At 48.8% G+C, this 25,120-nt stretch overlaps 1 protein-coding gene across 2 annotated transcripts in view; it reads left to right on the forward strand.

Annotated features, from left to right (window-relative positions):
• The window catches only part of LOC140201646 (nectin 1b-like), a 63,373-nt gene that overhangs the window by 29,166 nt on the left and 9,087 nt on the right, over positions 1–25,120 (forward strand). Inside the window, exon 6 of one of the 2 annotated variants that reach the window (XM_072266091.1) lies at positions 1,570–3,249. The exons of the other annotated variant lie outside the window; for it this stretch is intronic. Coding sequence (XP_072122192.1) covers positions 1,570–2,015 — 446 coding nt within the window. The 3' untranslated portion in view covers positions 2,016–3,249. Of the gene's footprint in view, positions 1–1,569; positions 3,250–25,120 lie in introns of those variants that run through there. 2 annotated transcript variants of the gene reach the window in all.

Consider the following 25,120-nt stretch of genomic DNA (forward strand, 5'->3'; position numbering starts at 1 on the left):
TTGCAATTTCCCAGTCCTTCAGAACCATCCGGGACCATGCCAGAATCTTGTGATTCTTGTAACATCATTACTAAGACCTCTACAATCGCTTCAGCTACATCTTTCAGAATCCTGGGGTGTAGTCATCTGATCCAGGTGACTTATCTGCCTCCAGATCTTTCAGCTTCCCAAGCACCTTCTTCCTAGTAATGGTAACTACACTAATTTCTGCCCCCTGACATTTTCAAGCATCTGCCATACTGCTATTGTCTTCCACAGTGAAGACTGATGCAAAATATTTATTCAGTTTATGCACCATTTCCTTGTCCCCCATGACTACCTCTCCAGCATCATTTTCCAGCTGCCTGATAATCTAATCTCACCTCTCTTTTACTCTTTATATATCTGAAAATACTTCTGATATCCACTTTGATATTGTTGGCTAACCTTATATTCCATCTTATCGCTCCTTGCAGTTTTTTTAGTTGCTTCCATTGGTTTTGAAAGCTTACCAATCCTCTGACTTCCTTCTTTTGTTGTGTTGTATGACCTCTCTTTGGCTTTTATGTTCTTTTTATTTCCCTTGTCAGCATGGTTGTGTCATTCTTCCTTTAGAATACCGCTGCTTCTTTGGGGTGTATCTATCCTGTGCCTTCTGAATTGCACCCAGGAACTCCAGCCATTGTTGTTCTGCCATCATCCCTGCTAATGTCCCCTTCTAATCAAAGTTGACCATCTCCTCTCAAGCCTCTGTAATTCCCTTTATTCCACTGTAATAGGGATACAGCTGCTTTAGCTTCTCCTCAAATTTCAAGCTGAATTCTATCATATGATCACTGCCTTCTAAGGGTTCCTTTACCCTGCACACCTTCATCAAATCCGGTTCATTGCACAACACCCAACTGAGAATAGCAGATCTCTGAGTGAGTAAAACCACAAGCAGCTTTAAAAAGCTTTCTTGTAAGCATTCCATAAATTCTCTATTGCCATCCAATCCAACACTAACTTGATTTTCCCAATCTACCTGAGTATTGAAATCCTTGAAGACTATCATAACATTGCAGACAAATATAAATCCTTTGGTCCTGTATTCATCACCATGTTTGATTTTGTCTCCCTGTTACACTGAAAATTACTCCACTGACTGCAACAGGCAAACCCTGTCATCTGCCTGTGCTTCCTGACAGTCTACACACTGCTTCTGCTTGTTTACCAATCACTCTGGTTCCCATCCCCCTACCGAATCAGTTTAAACCCTCCCCAGCTGGGAGCTTTCATTGAGATCCTCCCTCCCCCATCCTTCATCCTCCTGAACTCCATGAACACAGGTCAGAGACATCAAATATCGAAGCCCCTTTCGCTTCCAGGATTACTCTTGTGAACCTATGCAGGCCTGTGTATCTCACAGGGCCCAGAACTGCTCGTAATATTTTTGTATCCGACACTTTGCAAAGTTTCCGGGAGATTCTTCATTGTCTAGTCCCCCAGGATTGGATGCCAGTGTTTGCAAGCTTTGGTAGGATGTTGGAGGGTGGCTACACTGACGCTGTTTGACACGGGACCTCCTTCCCCCTGTGTTTTCTCTCCCAGAACATAAGGCGGCGGTTACCAGCAACGCCGGGGCGATCGCGGGAGGCGTGATCGGGGGGATCCTGGCACTGCTACTGCTTGCCTGCCTGGCTGGCTTCCTACTGCAAAGGAGGAGAAGGGGAGGGGAGGCAGCCGGCTCCTACGACCCCAAGACCCGGGTCTTCGGGGACGGCAATGGTGCTGCCCGCGCTGACTTTACCTATCGCCCCGACTCAGACTCGGAGAAGGGCCCCAGCCTAGAGCCCACCACTCCCACCACCACTGTCAACGCTGCAGCGGAGATGGAGAACCTGCTGCAGAGCCCAGCGCCTATGGACAACTACTACCAGGACGAAGAGGAGGAAGAGGATGAGAAAGTTCCCATTTCCTCAGATCCCACACTGGAGGATGACATGGAATCCCAGAGAGATGGCTCCATCATCTCCAAGAAAGCTGTATACGTCTGAGGTGGTCTGCTCTGCCCCATTCTGGACCTTCCTGCCCCCCCCCCCCCAATTCCCCCAACTGGCCCTGGATCCTTCCTCCCCCTCACCTCCTGGACTCAACAGTGAGCGGGCCAAGACTCGGTGAGAGTTGGATTGAGTCGGGCTCTAGCACAAACAGACACTACCCCGCAGGGCCGGTTCCTCGGACTTCCCCAGTGCTTTTAGACGCCTGCGGGCACATCATTGGCTCCTTGCTCCCAATGTCATGCCTCCTTCCGTCATGTCCCCAGCACTTGATTACAGGGGCGAGGTCCCTGAGTTCCTTGGTCATGTGACCACTCCCAGGCGGGTGGCTCATTGGCTCCCCGTTGCCGTTTTCCCACCTTCTCCCTCGCTCCTGATTAGACAGCAGGCTGTCTATCTCTGCAGCTACCCAGCCCCCGAATCTCCTCCCCTTGCACTGCTGTCCTTGCTGTCCCCACGGTATCCCACTCCTGTCCCTCCCATGCACCCACCCCCACCCCGATTTCCATACCTACCCCCATTCAGACCTTCCCATACAGCCCCCCCACTTCAACCCTCCCATACATCCCCCCCCACCCATCCCTTACATACATTGCCTCACTCCTCTTCCTACCATACATCTCCCACCTCCTTAACACTCCCTATTGGTGTGGGCAAGGATCCGTTCCCAGGGGAGGGGCTGTGCTTCAGGGCTGCTTTGCAGGCGGGAGGTGATGGTAGCAGAGATGCGAAGTAGTGCCAGCAAGACAAGGTCCTGAGGTCAACTTGTCTAGGTCTCTGAACGGGCAGACTGCACTGAGGTGCTGCTGAGGTTTTAATGCCCTGCAAAGCTACATTTAACACTAACTGTGGGGCCCAGGATAATGTCATGTTAGAAAGTTTTTGGTGCGTAGCTCTAATCTCCAGCGTCTGCATTCGCTGTTCAGAAAACTTGAGTTTGGCTCCTAGGGGTTAATCTTGGTGGTCCTGTCCCCAGATGGTTTAGTACTGGGGAGGTCTCACTTTGGCTGGTAACAGCGGGGTCAAAAGCTTGGGTTGAGTGGCTTCTCGAGAGAGAGATATGGAAAGGGAGGGAGACGCTGAGAGAGACAGGGAGAGAAAGAGAAATGGACAGAGTGGAGGAGAGACAGCGGGAGAGAGATAGATGAGGCTTGGGAAGATAAAGAATGGGCTGCAGGAGGGGTTTAAGAGAGATGGGGAGTGGTGTAGGGCACACAGAAATGGGGAGGGGCATGGGGGTCACAGAGTCGGGACGTAGGGGTCACAGAGGCAGGAGGAGTTTAGGGGTTCACGGAGGGAGAAAGGGTGTCATAGAGACATAATAAGGATGGTGGGTGTCACAGAGATGGGGGGGGCATAGGAGGTTGCAGAGACAGGGAGGAGGATAGGGTGTCACCAAGACATTTGGGGGGCAGCATAGGTACTCACAGAGGTGGGGAGTAGGTGGAGTTGATGAAATGGATACAGCAGGTTGGGAGTGTCTTCCGTCCCATGTGATTTTTTTCCAGGGTGGGGGCCATCCATAGTTGTTGTACTGTATGATCCCACCAGTTCCCAAAAGTGTTTGCCATCTGTTACCCTCCCCCCTCTCAAAACACAGGAGATCTACCTCCCGCACCCCCCCCCCACCACACCAACCCATCTGTTCCCCAGATGACCTCTCTCCCCTCCACCACCCAGAAATGTCTCTTGCTGGCCTTGAAAATTCAAGTGCCTTTTTTAATCCATGGGTTTTATTGTACAATATTTTTTTAATTAAAAGGAGTAAATTAATGAAAAGTGGAATGCCTGTGACCTTTTCCTGTGTGTTGCAGCAAGGGACAGCCGGGTAGCGGAGTGGGGGTGGGGGTGGTGGTGGGGGGCCTGAGGGACAGCACCCTTGCTGGATTCCTGACTTCCATGGTGGAGTGGGGATCCAGAGGGGAGAGATGTGGAGGAAGTTCATATTGCAACAGGTTTACATTGTCACATGTACCGAGGGATATACAGTGAAAAATTGCTCTTGCATACTGTTCATACAGTTCAAATCATTACACAGTGCATTGAGGTAGAACAAGGAAAACCAGTAACAATGAGAAATGAAATGTAACCACTACATGTAAGACACAGTGCAGGTAGACAAAGTGCTGATAGCGAGGTGGATTCTGAGGTGAAGACTCCATTTTATTGTAGTGAGGGGGCCATTCAACAGAATTATACCAGCTGTCCTTGAGCCTGGTGGACATGCTCTTAACTTTCTTATCTTCTGGTCAATGGGAGAAGGGAAAGAAGAAAGAATAGCCAGAGTGTGTGGGATCCTTGATTATACTGGCTGTGTCATTCACACCACCACTGCCCACACCGGCATTCAGTGGTCAGCTAGTATGTGTGAATATGGTATTGTACAGACATTTCAGCCAATGATACTGTGCCAAACCTTTAATCTGTTCTGAGATCAGTCAATCCTTCCCTCTCACATAGCCCTCCATTCCTCTTTTGTCCATATGTCTAGCTGAGAGTCTCTGAAATGTCCCTAGTGTATCTGCCTCTATCCCCACCTCTGGCAGGGTGTTCTACACACCCACCTCTCTCTATATTTAAAAAAGATCTACCTCTGTCATCACCCATATACTTTCCTCCAATCACCATAAAATTATGCCCTGTCGTATTAGCCACTTCAGTCCTGTACAACAGTCTCTGGCTCTCCACTTAGTCTGTGCCTCTCCTCATCTTATACACCTTTGTCAAGTTGTGTGTGTGTATGTAGGAAGATTTCTGCCTGTTGTACCTGCAGATCCACATTCCTGAGAGTAGGGCAACATTGCTGAGTAATTAAGTGATTACTCGCAAATGTATTTACAGATAAGGTATTCAGTAGAAAGTTACTTCCTGTTCCTCATCGACAAATGACCACCATGCACAGGGTCCTCTTCCGCTCTTCCCATTCGTCCATCCACCAGGTGGTCCTTCACGTGTGCCCGGTCTGAAACCTGGGTCTCTCCAACCCCTGTCCAATAGCACCATGGGAGCATTTTCCTCACATGAACTGCCACAGTTTAAGGAAGAGTGAATCGTCTTGGAGGGAGGGAGTGGCGATAAACTGTGGTCAAACAAGAGTTGGCACATGGAATCCATCCCATTGTTGAGAGTGTGATCCAACAGAGATCAGATTCTTGAGCAATCAGTCCTGGTTTCGGTTAGGAATCCAGCAGCAGTTTCTGCATGCAAGAGTTCAGGCAGTTTTGGAAGTTCCGAAGGTCAGGGCAGGGTGCTGTAATGTCTGGAAATGGGAATGTTTCCTCAACCAATCATATTAAAGACTTAATCACCTGCTAGTTTATTATCAAAATCCTCCAGTCCATATATACAAAGGAGCAATGAAAACTTACTTGCAGAGCATTGCAGGAACAGTATCAGATAAGTAGAACTCACACGAAAAACATCTATAATACATACACTCAGTGGCTGTTTGACTAGGTACACCTGCTCTTTAATGCAAATATCCAGTCAGCCAATTGTAGCAACAGCTCAATGCATAAAAGCATGCAAACATGTCAAGGGTTGTTCAGACCAAATATCAGAATAGGGAGGAAATCTGATCTAAATGACTTTGACAGTGAAATGATTGTTGGTGCCAGACGGGTTAATTTGAGTATCTCTCAGAAACTGCTTTTCTCTGGGGATTTTGATGCACACCAGTCTCTATAGTTTACAGATAGTGGTGAAAAGGACATGAAAACATCCAGTCAGCGGTGGTTCTGTGGACAAAAGTTCCTTGTTAATGAGTAAAGTCGGAGCAGAATGGCCAGACAGGTTCAGCCTGTTTTGAAGGTAACTCAAATAAGCACAAGTTACAACATGTAGAGCACATCAAATCGTGAAGTGGATGGGCTACAGCAGCAGAAGACCATGAATGTACTTAGTGGCCGCTTTATTAGCTACAAAAGATAACAATAAATTGGCCATTGAGTGTAAATTATATATATTACAGGCAAAATTAGAACAAAATAAAACAGACCATTGTAAATATTAGCATTCTTTGTGGTATGTACAGTGAAATATGTTCTCAAGCATGAGAAAATCTGCAGATGCTGGAGGTCTAAAGGAGAACACACAAAGTGCTGACTGGCCAGTGGATTCCTCCAGCATCTACGGAAAAGAGTAAACAGTCGACGTTTTGGGCCAAGACCCTTCATCAGGGCACTTCTTGAGTCCTGATGGAGAGTCTTGGCCTGAAACATTGACTGCCTACTCTTTTCCATAGATGCTTCCTGGCCAGGTGAGCTCCTCCAGCAGTTTGTGTGTGTTGCATTGAAATGTGTTGCTTGCGTCAATGAGCAGCACATTCCGAGGATGTGCCGGGGAACCCTGCAAGTGTCGCCATGCTTCCGAGGCCTACATAACCTCACCCGTACACCTTTGGAATGTAAGAATGACCTGGAACACCTGGAGGAAACCCACCTGCTCATGCGGATGTTACAAACAGCAGTGGGAATTAAACCTAAGTTGCTGGCACTGTAATAGTGTTAGAGCAACTGCCACTCTAGTATGCCAGGTGCAAAGTGGTCACAGAGTTTCTGTACTGAGATAGAGATAGAGATTGTGCCGCTTGGCTGGAAGAACTGAATAGATGAAGGAAAGTAGCTGTTCCTTAATCTGATGGTGTACGACTTCAGGCTTTTGCACCTTCTGCCTGATGGGAGCTGCGAGAAGATAGCATGGCTCGATAGATGGGGGTTGTTGATGGTGAATGTGGCCTACTTGAGGCAGCAACTCCTTTCGGTACTAGCAATGGTGGGGAGTGTTGTGCCCGAGAACAGCTTTGCATTGTGGTGTCTCAGTGGGTAGAGCTGCTCCCCGGCATCCTCCGAGATCTGGGTTCAATCCCAACCTCCAGTGCTGCTTGGATGTCTAGAATTTGCACGTTCTCCCTGTGATCCTGTCGGTTTTGTCAGGGAGATCCGGTTCTCTCCAACATCCACGGGTTGGTACGGAATCATCCCCCTGGGTGATGGGTGGGTTTGGTGAGGGAGAGGAGATGGGAGGTGTGGCGAGAGTCGAACAGGATCAGTGTGGATGGGCCAGCATGACTCAGGGGGCCAAAGGTCCTGTTCCTGCGCTGTGTGTGTGTGGATCCAGAGCAGGGTGGAGAGATCCCCAGGGCAACTCACTCCTCCTACATGTGGATAAGACTCTAAATCAGAAAGAGAGAGTGGGAAGAGCAGTGGACTCAATGTAGGGTGGTACCCTCTTGGTAGGGTCTCTAGTTATTGGAAGCGAGGGTCGTGTGCTGTGGGACTGGGTCTTATGACTGGTTAAGTATACAAGGTAGGGCCTTGTCAATGGGGGCTGAACAGTCTGTTCTACTAATTCCACTTTCCCGTGTGCTGAGGAATTTGGGGGAATGTGGGAGGTCTGTGCCAATCTTAACCCCTCTTTGGCTTTGGTACAGTTGCCAATTTGTGATGGTATTGGGTTTGCTGTTAGGAAAGTACCGAACTCAGTCAAAGATCGTGAGCCCTATCTGATATAGATACAATAGCTAAGGTTACCTCTCTAAAGGGAAATTATACTGTAGCCAACTACTCTTGAAAGACTAGTTCACTTCCCTGTTTATCCTTCACTATGTGTTTAGTTGTCAATACCAACCAATTTGAGGACTTCATGCAATATTGTGGCGTGATCACGAACCAGCTTCTATGGGGTCAACCAAAGGTGTTGTCTATTTTTAAACATATTTTAATGATCACAAGACCCTGCTGGACAGCAGCTTGCTCGTTGCTGGTTAAAGTGAAGGAGCTTGACTTAATGCAGAGTGTGCGACTGCTTACGTCAGAGAGGCATCGGGATGTGAAAGCGGTGTGCAGTCTAACAGTGAGTGGTTGTCTTGGTCGTTTTCCTTGTGGTGACAAGACGCTGTTGAACATTGTCAATGTGCAATTGCTGTAAGTCTGATTCAGTGATTCGTTAGCGAATGGCAGGAGAGCTGCAAGACCTAGAGGGAAGGTGTTGGAATCGCTGCTGCTATTCCAGCGGTCACTCGGCAGAAAACAAAATGCATTGTCTTTGACAGCAGACTGGTGCAATCATGGACTTGTGGACTTGGATTATATATTTTTTGTATGATTTACTGCTGCCTTGTATGTGCAATGTATGTAGCAGATACACATTTATGGCATATGTTCCCTGTTAGTATGGTGTTTTGCATCTTGGCCCTGGAGTAATGCTGTTTTATTTGGCTGTATTCATGGGAATTCATGTCTGATTGAATGACAATTAAACTTGAATATGAGGACTGAGTCCCCTTTCCCTACCAAGTAGGAGATACTTCCAGCTGACAAAGTAGTTTAAACTCTGATGACTTACTTTAGATGATTCACATTTAAATTTAGATAAAATTCGTAAAAACACTTTTAAACTCACAGATGATTTCTATCTTACAAAAGGTTTCCAAATTACAAATGATTTCCTAAACACGGGTGCAATTTCTGTCAGCTCAACAGATACAGCAACGAGTTGCAGAAGAATGGGTGATCTATCACAGAATCGAAAGCAGAGGAACGGATTCTAGTCACCTTGCCTTTCTGCCTTTCTTGGCATCTCTTGAGCATTCCTAACAAGCCTGACTGTTGTCCAACATTTATACTGTATTTTGCTACTTGGTAACTTTTCACACATAAGATGTTTTTCAGTCACATTTGGCGGGCCAGGTGAATGCATTGTTTAATTAAGCAGAAAGAGATCCCCTCCCCCATTATTTTTCCTTGATTAAACTATGGGCCAGCGATGACCATATTGTTCACTTGTTTCTGACCAGAGGCTTAACAAGCAATATGCTTTGGAAGTTTAACTTATTCAAAAACAACTGTTTGACCACTAGAAGAGTGAGCAGCTGTGTTAGAAAGCTGAACTTCGCAAACAGGCCCCAGGGCCCACTGACAGCGAAAATCCATCACAAATTCTTAAGATCCTCCCCCCAGTTTCTGACCACTCCCTTGGAGCTGAACCTTGGCCTGGTGACTCAGAGCTGGTTACCCTACCCCAACTATCCCAAATGGCAGCTTCTCCCAAAAGATAGCATTCAGGGCACGTGGTCCCAAAGCCACAATCAGCACCAAGTTCCCCCTCCATACCACCTCAGGTTCTGGAGTTGCCCTCCGTGCAAGGAAGTCACAAAAATTTCTGCAGCATTTACATCCAGGGGATTTCCCATCAACGAACTTTGGTTTTGTAGTTTCAAGATTAGCTTTATTTATTGGAAAAGACAGATGATAATGCTAAAGCTAAGGTTGTTGATTTACAAACAGAGGCAATATGTAGTGAGACTCCTAGCAAGGAGAAGCTATTGATAGGGCAAACTTGTAGTCAACAGAATGAATTGTAATGTTAAAGGTGGACAAAACCGAAATGGGTGAATACAGAGCAACACACTCAAAATGCTGGAGGAACGCAGCCGGCCAGGCAACATATATGGGGATAAAAGTAGTTGAAGTTCAGGCCTCAGCCCTTCAGCAGGACTGACGAAGGGCTTCAGCCTGAAATGTCAACTGTACTTTTTCCCATAGATGCTGCCTGGTCTGTTGAGTTCCTCCAGCATTTTGTGTGTGTTGCTCGGCTTTCCACAGTCTGCAGATTTTCTCTTATTTGAAGGGTGAATACAGGATTGAAGGTGTTATATCTGAAAGCGCACGGTATACAGAATGAGGTAGATGAACTTGTAACACAGTTATATATTGGCAGGTTATTATGTACTTTCATATCCCTTACTCACTCTTCCTTCAGTTAGTCCTGACGAAGGGTCTCGGCCTGAAACGTCGACTGCACCTCTTCCTAGAGATGCTGCCTGGCCTGCTGCGTTCACCAGCAACTTTGATGTGTGTTGCTTGAATTTCCAGCATCTGCAGAATTCCTGTTGTTTTTATTATGTACCTGAGTCATGGCTGAAAGAAGATTGTAGCTGGGAGGTTAATGTTCAAGGATACACATTGTGTCAAAAGGACTGGCAGGAAGGCAGAGGGGGTGGCATGGCTCTGTTAGTCAAAAATGAAATCAAATCTTTAGAGAGAGGTAACATAGGCTTGGAATGTGTTGAATCATTGTGGATAGAGCTAAGGAACAGCAAGGGTAAAAAGATCCTGGCAGAAGTTGAATACAGACCCCCAAACAGTAGTAAGCATGTGGTCGACAAATTACAATGGAACATAGAAAACGAATGCCAAAGGGGTAATGTTACAATAGTCATGGGAGATTTCAATATGCAGGTAAATTGGGAACATCAGAAGGGGATTTTATAGAATGCCTATGAGGTGGCTTTTTAGAGCAGCTTGTAGTCGAGCCCACTAGGGGATCAGCTATTCTGGATTGGGTGAGGTGCAATTGATTAGAGAGCTTCAGGTAAAAAAAACCTTTGGGGAAAGTGATCATAATATGATTGAATTCACCCTGGAATTTGAGAAGGAGAAGCTAAAAGTCAGATGTATTGGTATTACAGTGGAGTAAAGGGAATTACAGAGGCATGAGAGAGGAGTTGACCAGCATTGTTTGGATAAGATCAGTCGCAGGGATAATGGCAGAGCAGGAATAACTGTTGGAATTTCTGGAAGCAATTCAGAAGGCACATGATATCTCTATTCCAAACAGGAAAAAAAATAAGCTAAAGGTAAATTGACACAACCGTGGCTAACAAGAGAAGTCAAAGCCATCATAAAAGCTAAAGAGAGGGCAAATAATAGGGTAAAAAATTGTGGCAAGTTAGAAGATTGGGAAGCTTTCAAAAACCAAGAGAAGACAACTAAAAAAGTAATTAAGAAGGTAAAGATGGAATTCAAAAGAAAGCTAGCCAATAATATTAAAAAGGATACTAAAATTTTCTTCAGAAACATGAAGTGTCAAAGGGAGGCAAGAGTAGATATCGGACTTCTGGAAAACAGTGCTGGAGAAGTAGTAATGGGGGACAAGGAAGGGACAAACCAACTGAATAAGTACTTTGCATCAATCTTCAGTGTGGAAGACACTAGCAGTATGGTAAAAGTTCCAAGTGTCAGGGGTCATGAAGTGTGTGAAGTTACCATTACTAGAGTAAAGGTTCTTGTGGAAACTGAAATTTCTGAAGGTAGGTAAGTCAACTGGACCAGCTGGTGTACACCCCAGGGTTCTGAAAGAGGTGGCTGAAGAGATTGTAGTTGGCATTACTAATGTTCTTTCAAGAATCACTAGATTCTGGAATGGTTCCAAAAGACTGGAAAATTGCAAATGACACTCCACTCCTCAGGAAGGGAGAGGCAGAAGAAAGGAAACTAGAGGTAAGTTAGTCTGACCCTGGTGGTTGGAAGATATTGGAATTGATCGTTAAGGATGAGTTCTCAGAGTGCTTCGAGGCACATGATAAAATAGGCTGTAGTCAGCAAGGTTTCCCCAAGGGAAAGTCTTGCCTGACAAATATGTTGGAACTCTTTGGAAAAAATAACAAGCAGGATAGACAAAGGAGAATTGGTTGTTGTTGTGTGCTTGGATTTTCAGAAGGCCTTTCTCAAGGTGCCACATGTGAGGCTGCTTAACAAGCTATGAGCCCAAGGTATTACAGGAAAGGAGGTACAATATTGGGAGTCCATGTGCAAGATTCTATGAAGGTTAATTTGCAGGTTGAGTCTGTGGTGAGGAAGGCAAGTGCAATGTTAGCACTCAGCTCAAGAGGACCAAAATAAAGCTTTGGTCTACCCTCGCTTGGAGAATTGCGAGCAGTTTTAGACCATAAGACATAGGAGCAGAAATAGGCCATTCAGCCCATCTGCTCTACCATTCTGTCATGGCTGATCCCGGATCCCACACAACCTCATACATCTGCCTTCTCACCATATCCTTTGATGCCCTGACCCATAAGGAAATGATCAACTTCCGCGTTAAGTCTATCCATGGACTTGGCCTCCACTGCAGTCTGTGACAGAGCATTCCACAGATTCTCTACTGTCCGGCTTAAAACAAAATTCCTCCTTATCTCTGTTGTAAAAAGTCGCCCCTCAATTTTGAGGCTGTGCCCTCTAGTTCTGGATCCCCCCACCAAAGGAAATATCCACCCTATCTAGTCCTTTCAACATTTGGTAGGTTTCAATGAGATACCCCCAATTTTTCTAACTTCCACTGAGTACAGGCTCAAAGCTGCCAAACACTCCTCAGATGTTAACCCCTTTAATCCAGTAATCATTCTAGTGAACCTTCTCTGGACCCTCCAATGACAACACTTCCTTTCTGAGATGTGGGGTCCAAAGCTGTTGACGACACTCCAAGTGCAGCCTGACTAGTATCTTATAAAGGCTCAGCATTATCTCCTTGCTTTTATATTCTATTCCCCTTTAAATAAATGCCATCATTATATTTGCCTTCTTTACTACAGACTCAACCTGTGAATTAACCTTCAGGGAGTCTTGCACGAGGACTCCTAAGTCCCTCTGCACCTCTGATGTTTAAACCTTCTCACCATACATAATAGTCTGCACTATTGTTCCCTTCACCAAAATGCATTATCATACATTTCCCAACACCGTATTCCAATTTATCTAAGTCTCTCTGCAATTGCATTGCTTCCTCAGCACTACCTCCTCTCCACCTACCTTTGTATCATCCACAGACTTTGCCAGAAAGCCATCAATTCCATTATCGAAATCACTGGCAAACAATGTGAAAAGCAGTGGTCCCAATACTGATCCCTGAGGAACACCCTAGTCACTGGCAGCCAACCACAAAAGGCCCCTTTTATTCCCACTCACTGCCTCCTGCCTGTCAGCCATTCCCCCTGCTGTGCCATTATCTCTCCTTTAACATCACAGGATTTTATCTTGTTAAGCAGCCTCATGTATAGCATCTTATCAACTGCCTTCTGAAAATCCAAGTAAATGAAATCCACTACCTCTCGTTTGTCCACCCTGCTTGTTACTTCCTTGAAGAACTTTTAACAGATTTTTCAGGCAAGATTTCCCTGTACAGAAACCATGCTGACTATTCTCCAAGTACCCCAGAACCTCCTCCTTAATAATAGACTCTAACACTTTCCCAACCACTGAGGTTTGGCTAACTGGCCTATAATTTCCTTTCTTTTGCCTTCCTCCCTTCTTAAGGAGTAGAGTGACATTTGCAGTCCTCTTATCAAATGGTGAAAGTCCTTGACAGAGTGGACCTGGAGAGGATGTTTGCTCTGGTGTGATAGTCTTAAGACCAGAGGACACAGCCTCAGAATAGAGGGATGTCCTTTTAGAAGGAAGATGAGGGACTTCTTTTGCCAGAGAGTGATGAGTCTGTGGAATTCATTGCCACAGGCCAAGTCTTTGTGTATATTTAAGGCAGAGTTCGATAGATTCAGGGCATGAGCGGGTATGGGTAGAAGGCAGGAGATTGGGGGTGAGAGGAAAATTGTGTCAGCCACGATGAAATAGTGGAGCAGACTTGATGGACCAAGTGGACGAACTCTACTCCTACATGTTATGGTCTTGCATTGAAACATAAAATGTGTTTGTGTTAACAACCACCATTGTGCTAGAGGCAGCCATTAAGTGTCACCATGCTTCCAGCATGCCCACCTCTCTCTAATCCTAACCAGCACTTCTCTATAATGTGGGAGGACACCGGACTACCCAGAGGAAACCATAGGGTCACGCTGAGGACATACAAACTGATTACAGACTGCAAAGGAAATTGAGCCCCTCCGACAGAAAGTATCAAGACAGAGAGGAAGACAGGTAGGTGGCACCAAACACCCACCTGTCCTCTGCACTCTGCTCTCATCCTCACCGACTTCAACATTGCTCGACACCTCAGTCAGAGAGAAGCAATGCAGACAATCATGGGCTCCAGGTTGCCATGACTCCCGGCTGCACACTCTGCTCCAAACCTCATTGAACTCCCTCAGATACAACCAATCATCAGATCGCTCAATTGGTCCACAACACACCATCAAAGTGTAAGTCACAGGTCCACAAAATGTGAATTACACTCAGCTGAGTTGTAGAATCATATTTGAAAGATGAAGTTGTAAAAGAAGTAGTTCTGTGAGCTGTCAGCAGGATGATACCACTGGTAGCATTGTTTACTTGTGCCATCTTGCCTTTGATCATCTAGTGTTATTTGGATAAATGTGCTTTTTAAAGAGGGTGGGGGATTACTGCTGAACCACAGTTTAGACTAGATGTAATTTATATGGTAGACACTATGATTACATCTAAAGAAACTCAAAGTGTGTCATGTCTTGAGCAATATGTTTTTATGTTCTAGTAAAGAAAGAATTTTAAGCGAAAGCAGTCTTGTTAACGTAAACAACTTTTTGGATCGCACACCAGATCTTCCAGTGTTCCAAAATATCAATCAATTCCGCATTCCCTATTTGATTTCTTTCACCAATGTGCAATTTCATCAAATCCCCATTCCCCTCTGAAATGTGGCACCTCATTTCAGGTCAGACATGCACAGATTTCCATCACATTGACCTGGATTCAATGTGCCAGAGTCTCTGAAAATCAGTTCCATACGGGAAAGAAATAAAAAAAAACACACAGATTGGACAAGACAAAACAAAACAAACATCTGTGCTTCAAATCAGAAACAAGAGAAGATCTGTAGGTGCTGGAAATCTGAGCAACCCATGCAAAATGCTGGAGGAACTCAGCAGGCCAAGAAGCATTTATAAAAAAAGAGAACAGTCGATGATTTGGGCCAAAACCTTTTGGCAGGACGTCTATGCTTGCACTTCACAAATAACTACAAAACTAAGATTAAGCAGTTTCATGAGAAAGATTTTGACACATATTCCAAATGACGAAGAAATGATGACTGTGTAGGGCCCGCCATAGACAAACACATATGTAGTTCTCTCCCTACCTCCCCCTCCCCTAGCCTTCTCTCCCTCCTCCCTCCCCAACCTCTCCCCCCATCTACCCTCTCTACTCCTCTCCGCCTCTCCCCTGCCCCGCCTCTGTCACCATCTTCCCACCTCTCTCCCCATCTTTACCTCACCATCCCTGACCCTCCATCACTCCCAAATCTCTCCACTCCCCCACTTTCCACCATTTCTCCCCAATTCCCCTTTACCCCCACTCCATTCCCCACTCTCCCCATCCCATCACTCCCCCTCCCCCCACACTCCCTCTTCACACCTTCTCTTTCCCTTACATCTCCTCCTGCAGTCTCTCCACCCCACCCCATCCATCCCCCCTCTCCACCACACCCCCTCTCCATCCCTCCACACCCTCTCCCTCCATTCCCCCTCCCTCTCCCATCCCTACTCCCCCTCTCTCTCCCCTCTCTCCAACCCCTCTCCCCTTCCCCCTCCTCCTCTCCACCCTCTCTCCCCCACATCACTACTCTCCCCCTCGCCTTTGTCTCTCCCTCTCTCACCCACCCCTTCTCTTCCATCCTCCTTTCAACCCTCTTTCAATCAGCCCTCTCCACCCCCCTGTTCCCCAATCCCACTCCCCCCTCTCCCCACACCCCCACTCCACCCCTTCTCTTTCCCCCATCTAACCCCCTACCCCCTCTCTAACACTCCTCTCTCTCCAACCCTCCTGTTCCTCCAACCCCCCCGTCCCTCCACACCCATCCCTCCAGCGCCCCATCCCTTCAACACCCCGTCTCTCCACCCCCGTCCCTTCAACCCCTGTCTCTCCACCCCCCATCCCTCCAACCCCCCCATCCCTTCAACCCCCATCTCTCCAACACCCTCTGTCCCTCCAACCCCTCTGACTCTCCACTCCCTGTCCCTTCACCCCCCCAACTCTCCAACCCCATTTCTCCACCCTGTCTCTCCATTTCCCTTCCCTCCACCAAGCCCTCTCTCTCCACCCACCCCTCCCCCTTTCCACCTCTTCTCCATGCCCTCTTCCTCCATCCCTCCTCCCCTCTCACCCCATTCCCCCCTCCCCTCCCTGTTCCCCTCTCTTTCCCTTCTCCCTCCCCCATCTCTAACCCACACCACTCCCTCATTTCTCCACTGCCCCCTCTCTCTCTCCCCTCTTTTCCCACTACCCCTTCACCCCCTCTCCACTCCCACTCCCCCTCCCTCTCTCCCCACATGAACTCTCCACCCCTTCTCTCCCCCCTCTAACCCCTCTCTCTCCTCCAGTCCCTCCCCACCTGCTCCCACTCTCTCCACACACCCTCTCCACTCCTTCTCTTTCCCCTCTTCTCCTTCCCTCTAACCCCTCTCCCCACTCTCCAAACCCCTTTCTGCACCACCCCCTCTGTACACCAACCCTTCCCTCCTCCAACCCCTCTCTCCACCCCCTCCCACTCTCTCCCCCTTCTCCACCCCTTCTCTAACCCCCTCACTAAATCCCCATCTCTCTCCAAACCCCTTCTCTCCACCCCATTCCTTCGTCTCACCCATCTTTCCCTCTCCCCATCACTCTCATCCTATCTCTACCCCACCATCTCTACCGCACATCACTCCCCCCACTCTCTCCCCAGTCTCTCCCACTCTCCTGCCGCTCCACCCCTTGCTCTCCATTTGCTCTCTACATCCCCCTCTCTCCTTTCCCCCTCTCCTTCCCCCTCCCCTCCCCTCTCCTTCCCCCTCTCCATCCCCCTCCACCCACCCGCCCTCAGTACACTTACCCTTACTCCTCTCTTCACCCCTTCTCCATAACCTCTCCCTCCAACCCCCAAACCCCTCTCTCCCTCCTCACCTCTTCTCCTCCCACTCTCACTCCCCCTGCCCCCTCCTACTTCTCTGCCTCCCCCCCCTCCCTCCACACCTCTCTCTCCTCCAGTCCATCCCCCTCTGCCTCACTGCTACTGTACCCCAGGTCTATACAGAGACAGGCCTGCCTCACTGATACTGTACCCCGGGGTTAAACAGAGACAGGCCTGCCTCACCGATACTGTACCCCGGGGTTATACAGTGACAGGCCTGCCTCACTGATACTGTACCCCGGGGTTAAACAGAGACAGGCCTGCCTCACCGATACTGTACCCCGGGGTTACACAGTGACAGACCTGCTCACTGATACTGTACCCCGGGGTTATACAGTGACAGACCTGCCTCACTGATACTGTACCCCGGGGTTATACAGTGACAGACCTGCCTCACTGATACTGTAAACTGGGGTGATACAGTGACAGGCCTGCCTCACTGATACTGTACCCGGGGTTATACAGAGACAGACCTGCCTCACCGATACTGTACCCCGGGGTTATACAGTGACAGACCTGCCTCACTGATACTGTACCCCGGGGTTATACAGTGACAGACCTGCCTCACTGATACTGTACCCCGGGGTTATACAGTGACAGACCTGCCTCACTGATACTGTAAACTGGGGTGATACAGTGACAGGCCTGCCTCACCGATACTGTACCCCGGGGTTATACAGTGACAGACCTGCCTCACCGATACTGTACCCCGGGGTTATACAGTGACAGACCTGCCTCACCGATACTGTACCCCGGGGTTACACAGTGACAGGCCTGCCTCACTGATACTGTACCCCGGGGTTATACAGTGACAGGCCTGCCTCACTGATACTGTACTCCGGGGTTATACAGTGATAGACCTGCCTCACCGATACTGTACCCCGGGGTTATACAGTGACAGACCTGCCTCACTGATACTGTACCCCGGGGTTATACAGAGACAGGCCTGCCTCACCGATACTGTACCCCGGGGTTATACAGTGACAGACCTGCCTCACCGATACTGTACCCCGGGGTTACACAGTGACAGGCCTGCCTCACTGATACTGTACCCCGGGGTTATACAGAGACAGGCCTGCCTCACTGATACTGTACCCCGGGGTTATACAGAGACAGGCCTGCCTCACTGATACTGTACCCCGGGGTTATACAGTGACAGGCCTGCCTCACTGATACTGTACCCCGGGGTTATACAGTGACAGACCTGCCTCACCGATACTGTACCCCGGGGTTATACAGTGACAGACCTGCCTCACCGATACTGTACCCCGGGGTTATACAGTGACAGGCCTGCCTCACTGATACTGTACTCCGGGGTTATACAGTGACAGACCTGCCTCACTGATACTGTACCCCGGGGTTATACAGAGACAGACCTGCCTCACCGATACTGTACCCCGGGGTTATACAGTGACAGACCTGCCTCACTGATACTGTACCCCGGGGTTATACAGAGACAGGCCTGCCTCACCGATACTGTACCCCGGGGTTATACAGTGACAGGCCTGCCTCACTGATACTGTACCCCGGGGTTATACAGAGACAGGCCTGCCTCACCGATACTGTACCCCGGGGTTACACAGTGACAGACCTGCCTCACCGATACTGTACCCCGGGGTTATACAGTGACAGGCCTGCCTCACTGATACTGTACCCCGGGGTTATACAGAGACAGGCCTGCCTCACCGATACTGTACCCCGGGGTTATACAGTGACAGGCCTGCCTCACCGATACTGTACCCCGGGGTTATACAGAGACAGGCCTGCCTCACTGATACTGTACCCCGGGGTTATACAGTGACAGGCCTGCCTCACTGATACTGTACCCCGGGGTTATACAGTGACAGACCTGCCTCACCGATACTGTACCCCGGGGTTATACAGTGACAGGCCTGCCTCACTGATACTGTACCCCGGGGTTATACAGAGACAGGCCTGCCTCACTGATACTGTACTCCGGGGTTATACAGAGACAGGCCTGCCTCACTGATACTGTACCCCGGGGTTATACAGTGACAGGCCTGCCTCACTGATACTGTACTCCGGGGTTATACAGTGATAGACCTGCCTCACCGATACTGTACCCCGGGGTTATACAGAGACAGACCTGCCTCACTGATACTGTACCCCGGGGTTATACAGAGACAGGCCTGCCTCACCGATACTGTACCCCGGGGTTATACAGTGACAGACCTGCCTCACTGATACTGTACCCCGGGGTTATACAGTGACAGACCTGCCTCACCGATACTGTACCCCGGGGTTATACAGAGACAGGCCTGCCTCACTGATACTGTACCCCGGGGTTATACAGTGACAGGCCTGCCTCACTGATACTGTACCCCGGGGTTATACAGTGACAGGCCTGCCTCACTGATACTGTACCCCGGGGTTACACAGTGACAGACCTGCCTCACCGATACTGTACCCCGGGGTTATACAGTGACAGGCCTGCCTCACTGATACTGTACCCCGGGGTTATACAGAGACAGGCCTGCCTCACCGATACTGTACCCCGGGGTTATACAGTGACAGGCCTGCCTCACCGATACTGTACCCCGGGGTTATACAGAGACAGGCCTGCCTCACTGATACTGTACCCCGGGGTTATACAGTGACAGGCCTGCCTCACTGATACTGTACCCCGGGGTTATACAGTGACAGACCTGCCTCACCGATACTGTACCCCGGGGTTATACAGTGACAGGCCTGCCTCACTGATACTGTACCCCGGGGTTATACAGAGACAGGCCTGCCTCACTGATACTGTACTCCGGGGTTATACAGAGACAGGCCTGCCTCACTGATACTGTACCCCGGGGTTATACAGTGACAGGCCTGCCTCACTGATACTGTACTCCGGGGTTATACAGTGATAGACCTGCCTCACCGATACTGTACCCCGGGGTTATACAGTGACAGACCTGCCTCACTGATACTGTACCCCGGGGTTATACAGTGACAGACCTGCCTCACTGATACTGTACCCCGGGGTTATACAGAGACAGGCCTGCCTCACCGATACTGTACCCCGGGGTTACACAGTGACAGACCTGCTCACTGATACTGTACCCCGGGGTTATACAGAGACAGGCCTGCCTCACCGATACTGTACCCCGGGGTTATACAGTGACAGACCTGCCTCACTGATACTGTACCCGGGGTTATACAGTGATAGACCTGCTCACTGATACTGTACCCGGGGTTATACAGTGATAGGCCTGCCTCACTGATACTGTACTCCGGGGTTATACAGAGACAGACCTGCCTCACTGATACTGTACCCCGGGGTTATACAGAGACAGACCTGCCTCACTGATACCGTAAACTGGGGTTATACAGAGACAGACCTGCCTCACCGATACTGTACCCCGGGGTTATACAGTGACAGGTCTGCCTCACTGATACTGTTCCCCGGATTTATACAGAGACAGTCCTGCCTCACCGATACTGTACCCCGGGGTTATACAGAGACAGGCCTGCCTCACTGATACTGTACCCCGGGGTTATACAGAGACAGGCCTGCCTCACCGATACTGTACCCCGGGGTTACACAGTGACAGGCCTGCTCACTGATACTGTACCCCGGGGTTATACAGAGACAGGCCTGCCTCACTGATACTGTACCCCGGGGTTATACAGTGACAGGCCTGCCTCACCGATACTGTACCCCGGGGTTATACAGTGATAGGCCTGCCTCACTGATACTGTACCCCGGGGTTACACAGTGACAGGCCTGCCTCACTGATACTGTACCCCAGGGTTATACAGTGACAGACCTGCCTCACTGATACTGTACACCGGGGTTATACAGTGACAGACCTGCCTCACTGATACTGTACTCCGGGGTTATACAGTGATAGGCCTGCCTCACTGATACTGTACCCCGGGGTTACACAGTGACAGGCCTGCCTCACTGATACTGTACCCCGGGGTTATACAGAGACAGGCCGGCCTCACTGATACTGTAAACTGGGGTGATACAGAGACAGGCCTGCCTCACTGATACTGTACCCCGGGGTTATACAGTGACAGACCTGCCTCACCGATACTGTACCCCGGGGTTATACAGAGACAGGCCTGCCTCACTGATACTGTACCCCGGGGTTATACAGTGATAGGCCTGCCTCACTGATACTGTACTCCGGGGTTATACAGAGACAGACCTGCCTCACAGATACTGTACCCCGGGGTTATACAGAGACAGGCCTGCCTCACTGATACTGTAAACTGGGGTGATACAGAGACAGGCCTGCCTCACTGATACTGTACCCCGGGGTTATACAGAGACAGGCCTGCCTCACTGATACTGTACCCCGGGGTTATACAGTGACAGACCTGCCTCACCGATACTGTACCCCGGGGTTATACAGAGACAGGCCTGCCTCACTGATACTGTAAACTGGGGTGATACAGAGACAGGCCTGCCTCACTGATACTGTACCCCGGGGTTATACAGAGACAGGCCTGCCTCACTGATACTGTACCCCGGGGTTATACAGTGACAGACCTGCCTCACCGATACTGTACCCCGGGGTTATACAGAGACAGGCCTGCCTCACAGATACTGTACCCCAGGGTTATACAGAGACAGGCCTGCCTCACTGATACTGTACCCCGGGGTTATACAGTGATAGACCTGCCTCACTGATACTGTACCCCGGGGTTATACAGTGATAGACCTGCCTCACTGATACTGTACTCCGGGGTTATACAGTGATAGACCTGTTCCACAGGTACTATACCCCTGTTATCTTTCCTGCCAAATGAAACATTGTGCTCCTCTCCTTTTTGATAGTCTCCTATGAAAAGAATAAAAATACCATGGCATTGTGAGAGAAGTATTTTAGGCGATTACCATTAATTTGTGCACATACTCTCATCTCCCACCACAGCATCCATACATTATCCAAAATTCCAACTTTCTTTGAAGGTTCCTGAACCCCAATATCTAATCTGTGTCAGGAATCAGAATATTTAATCTGATTGAGCCCACATCGCCAAATCATACCTGTGTGAACAAATAACCGACTAATCTATACATGCTTGGACATTTGCACAGTTAAAACAGCTGATCTGGATTCAGTAACGCAATGTTTGCCAAACCCCCCCTCCCACAAGACACACCGCAGCTTTCATGATAAGATGAAGGAGTACTCTGGCAATGTTGCTTCCATTGTGCAAACTCTCTGGGATGCTACCCTGTCTGCATTTCTCCAAACAATGCCCATGAGTTTCCTTTGAGTAGAATCGAATTAGCATCACGTGCGACTGTATTACTAAATCTGTGGCTCTGCTTCTTTCGGAGTTTGAGAAGATTGGGAATGTCATCAAAGATTCTAGCAATGCTAATTTCTACAGATGTTCCGTGGAGAACATTCTAACAGGTTGCATCGTCGTCTGGTAAGAAGAGGCCATTGCACAGGATCAGAAAACGCTGCGAGCTCAGCCAGCTCCGTCATGGGCACCAGCCGCCCCAGCTGGTGCAAAAGGTGCAATCCACCATTGAAGACCTCATCACACAGGACCTGTCCTCTTCTCATTGCTACCATCAGGAGATTGTACGGGAGCCTTGAGACACACATTCAATATTTTAAGAACAGCTTCATCCCCTCCGCCATCAGATTACTGAATGGACAATGGTCCACACGTCCTTCCCCACGGATCTCCCACCCGGCACTTATCCCTGTAAGTGTAAGTGCTACACCTGTCCATACACCTCCTCTCTCACCATTCAGGGCCCCAAGCAGTCCTTCCAGGTGAGGCAACACTTCACTTGTGAGTCTGTTGTGGTCACCTATTGCAGCGGTCCCCAACCACCGGGCCGCGAGGAAATGATATGATTTAACGATATGAGTCAGCTGCACCTTTCCCCATTCCCTGTCACGCGCACTGTTGAACTTGAACGCACGCGAGGTCATTACGCAAGCGTCATCCTTTTCAGTGCAGGAAGGAGATCAACTCCTCCAGCTTGCAAATGACGGCGGGCTGAAAAGTATGTTTGACATAACATCTCTGCCGGCATTCCAGATCAAAGACAAGGCTGAATATCCTGAGATAGTCAGGAAAGCACTGAAAACATTGCTTCCATTTCCAACACATCTCTGCAATGAATGCAACGAAAACTAAATTGCGGAATAGACTGGACATAAGGAGCCCCCTTCGAGTATCGCTGTCTCCCATCACCCCTCGATAGGACCGTGTTGTTGCAGGGAAACAAGCCCAGGGCTTCCACTGATTCAGCGATATTGGTGTGTTGCAATGATTTTATATTTTCATACGGGAAAAATATGTGCTGTGTGTTTAATATCCAGACGTTACTTAAAATGTTATGATGCTATTCACTTACCAGTGACTTATATAACCAAATAACAGTTACAGCACGGAAGCAGGCTGCCCTCCTAGTCCGCGCCGAACGCTACTCTCACCTAGTCCCGCTGACCTGCACCCAGCCCATAACCCTCCATTCCTCTCCTGCCCATATACCTATCCAATTTTTCTTTAAATGATCATATCGAACCTGCCTCTGCCACTTCTACTGGAAGTTCGTTCAACACTTACTTCAAGCTCCCCTGTCCTCCCCTGATAATTGACTTATCGCTATATTCATGCGAGGAAAATATGCGCTGTGTGTTTAATATTAAATTCATTAGATAAACCCTTTTAGAAACGAAATTGAGTGTATTAGCCACTTATCACCGATATTCCGGTCGTGATTAACACCCCCCCACCGACAAGATCCCCAAAAACAACTTGTAGAAAAAAAATCGGCACGTACATGCGCAAGTCACGCATGAGCACTGGTGCCCGCGCAAGGCTTCATGGTCATTGTAGTCTTTCTCAGGCTAAACAACGTATTTGACTGCTACTCTTGTCCTTTGGCAACCCTACTCCGCGCCCCCCCCCCCCGCCCCCCGGGTTGGCCGGTCCGCAAGAATATTGTCAATATTACACCGGTCCGCAATGCAAGAAAGGTTGGGGACCCCTGATCTATTGCATCTGGTGCTCCCAGTGCAGCCTCCTCTACATCGGTGAAACCCGACACAGATTGGGGGACCACTTCGTCGAGCACCTCCGCTCCGTCCGCCACAACAGGCAGGATCTCCTGGTTGACCCCAACTTCAACTCTGCTTCACATTCCTATTCGGATATGTCCATACATGGCCTCCTCTACTGCCATGATGAGGCTAAACTCAGGTTGGAGGAGCAACATCTCATATACCGTCTAGGTAGTCACCAGCCCCTTGCCATAAACACTGAAATCCCCAACTTCTAGTAATTCCCTCCCCCTCTTTTCCCCTATCCCTATTTCACTCTGCCCCCTCCCCCAGCTGCCTATCACCTCCCTCATGGTTCCGCCTCCTTCTACTACCCATTGTGTTTTCCACTATTCCTTCTTCACCTTTCCTGCCTATCACCTCCCTGTCTCCCCTCCCCCACCTCTTTATCTTTCCCCTTACTGGTTTTTCACCTGGAACCTACCAGCCTTCTCCTTCCCACCCTCCCCCCACCTTCTTTATAGGGCCCCTGCCCCCTCCTTCTTCAGTCCTGACAAAGGGTTTCGGCCCGAAACGTTGACTGTCCGTTTCCACGGATGCTGCCCGAGCTGCTGATCTCTTCCAGCGTGTTGTGAGTGTTGCTCAACCTCAGCATCTGCAGAGTATTTTGTGTGTCCCAGTGGGAAAGTGCCAGTCACTATTTAAGACTGGGGTACGGTACTAGTGGAAATGTCTGTTACTGTATAACACTGGGGTATGTAGTGGTGGGACACAGTAACACGGATACAGTACTGACAGGGACGTTTCTGTTACTGTATAGCACTGGGGTATTGTACTGATGGGGATGGGATTATCATTGTTTAAGACGGGTAACAAACTGCCGGTATCATGTCTGTTACTGTTTAAAACTGGGATGCAGTGTTGGTGGATGTGTCCGTCATGGTATAACAGAGATACAGTACTGGTTGCAATGTGTTGTCACTCAACAACACAGTCATAGACATGAATGCATATAGACAGACACACAAGCACACTGTGTGTCTCCCACTCTGTGAGCTGCTGTCAGTGAAGCAGATGTGGGTCCTGGGCTCTCCTTGCTTTATCTTCATATGCCAGGATCACCATATCCCAGGACTGTGATGGTGTATCCAACTTCAATGGAACTGTGGGAACTCTGTGTTCCTAGAACTTGCCCACCTCAGCAATTCTGCAGTGCCCTGACAGTTTTATCATGGCTGGGTCCGTGAGATAGAGTGAGTGTGTGTGTGTGTGTGTGTGTGTGTGTATGATATATATTACTAAAAATAATATGTCAGATATGAATCTGACCCTGGGAGTGTGTTGGGATGATGTGTGGAGGGAGCTTCACTCTGTGTCTGACCCTTGGAGTGTGTGATGGGATGGTATGGAGGGAGTTTCACTCTGTGTCTGACTCTGGGAGTGTGTGATGGG

This window comes from Mobula birostris, chromosome 8, assembly GCF_030028105.1.
Source record: "Mobula birostris isolate sMobBir1 chromosome 8, sMobBir1.hap1, whole genome shotgun sequence".
NCBI lineage: Eukaryota > Metazoa > Chordata > Chondrichthyes > Myliobatiformes > Myliobatidae > Mobula > Mobula birostris.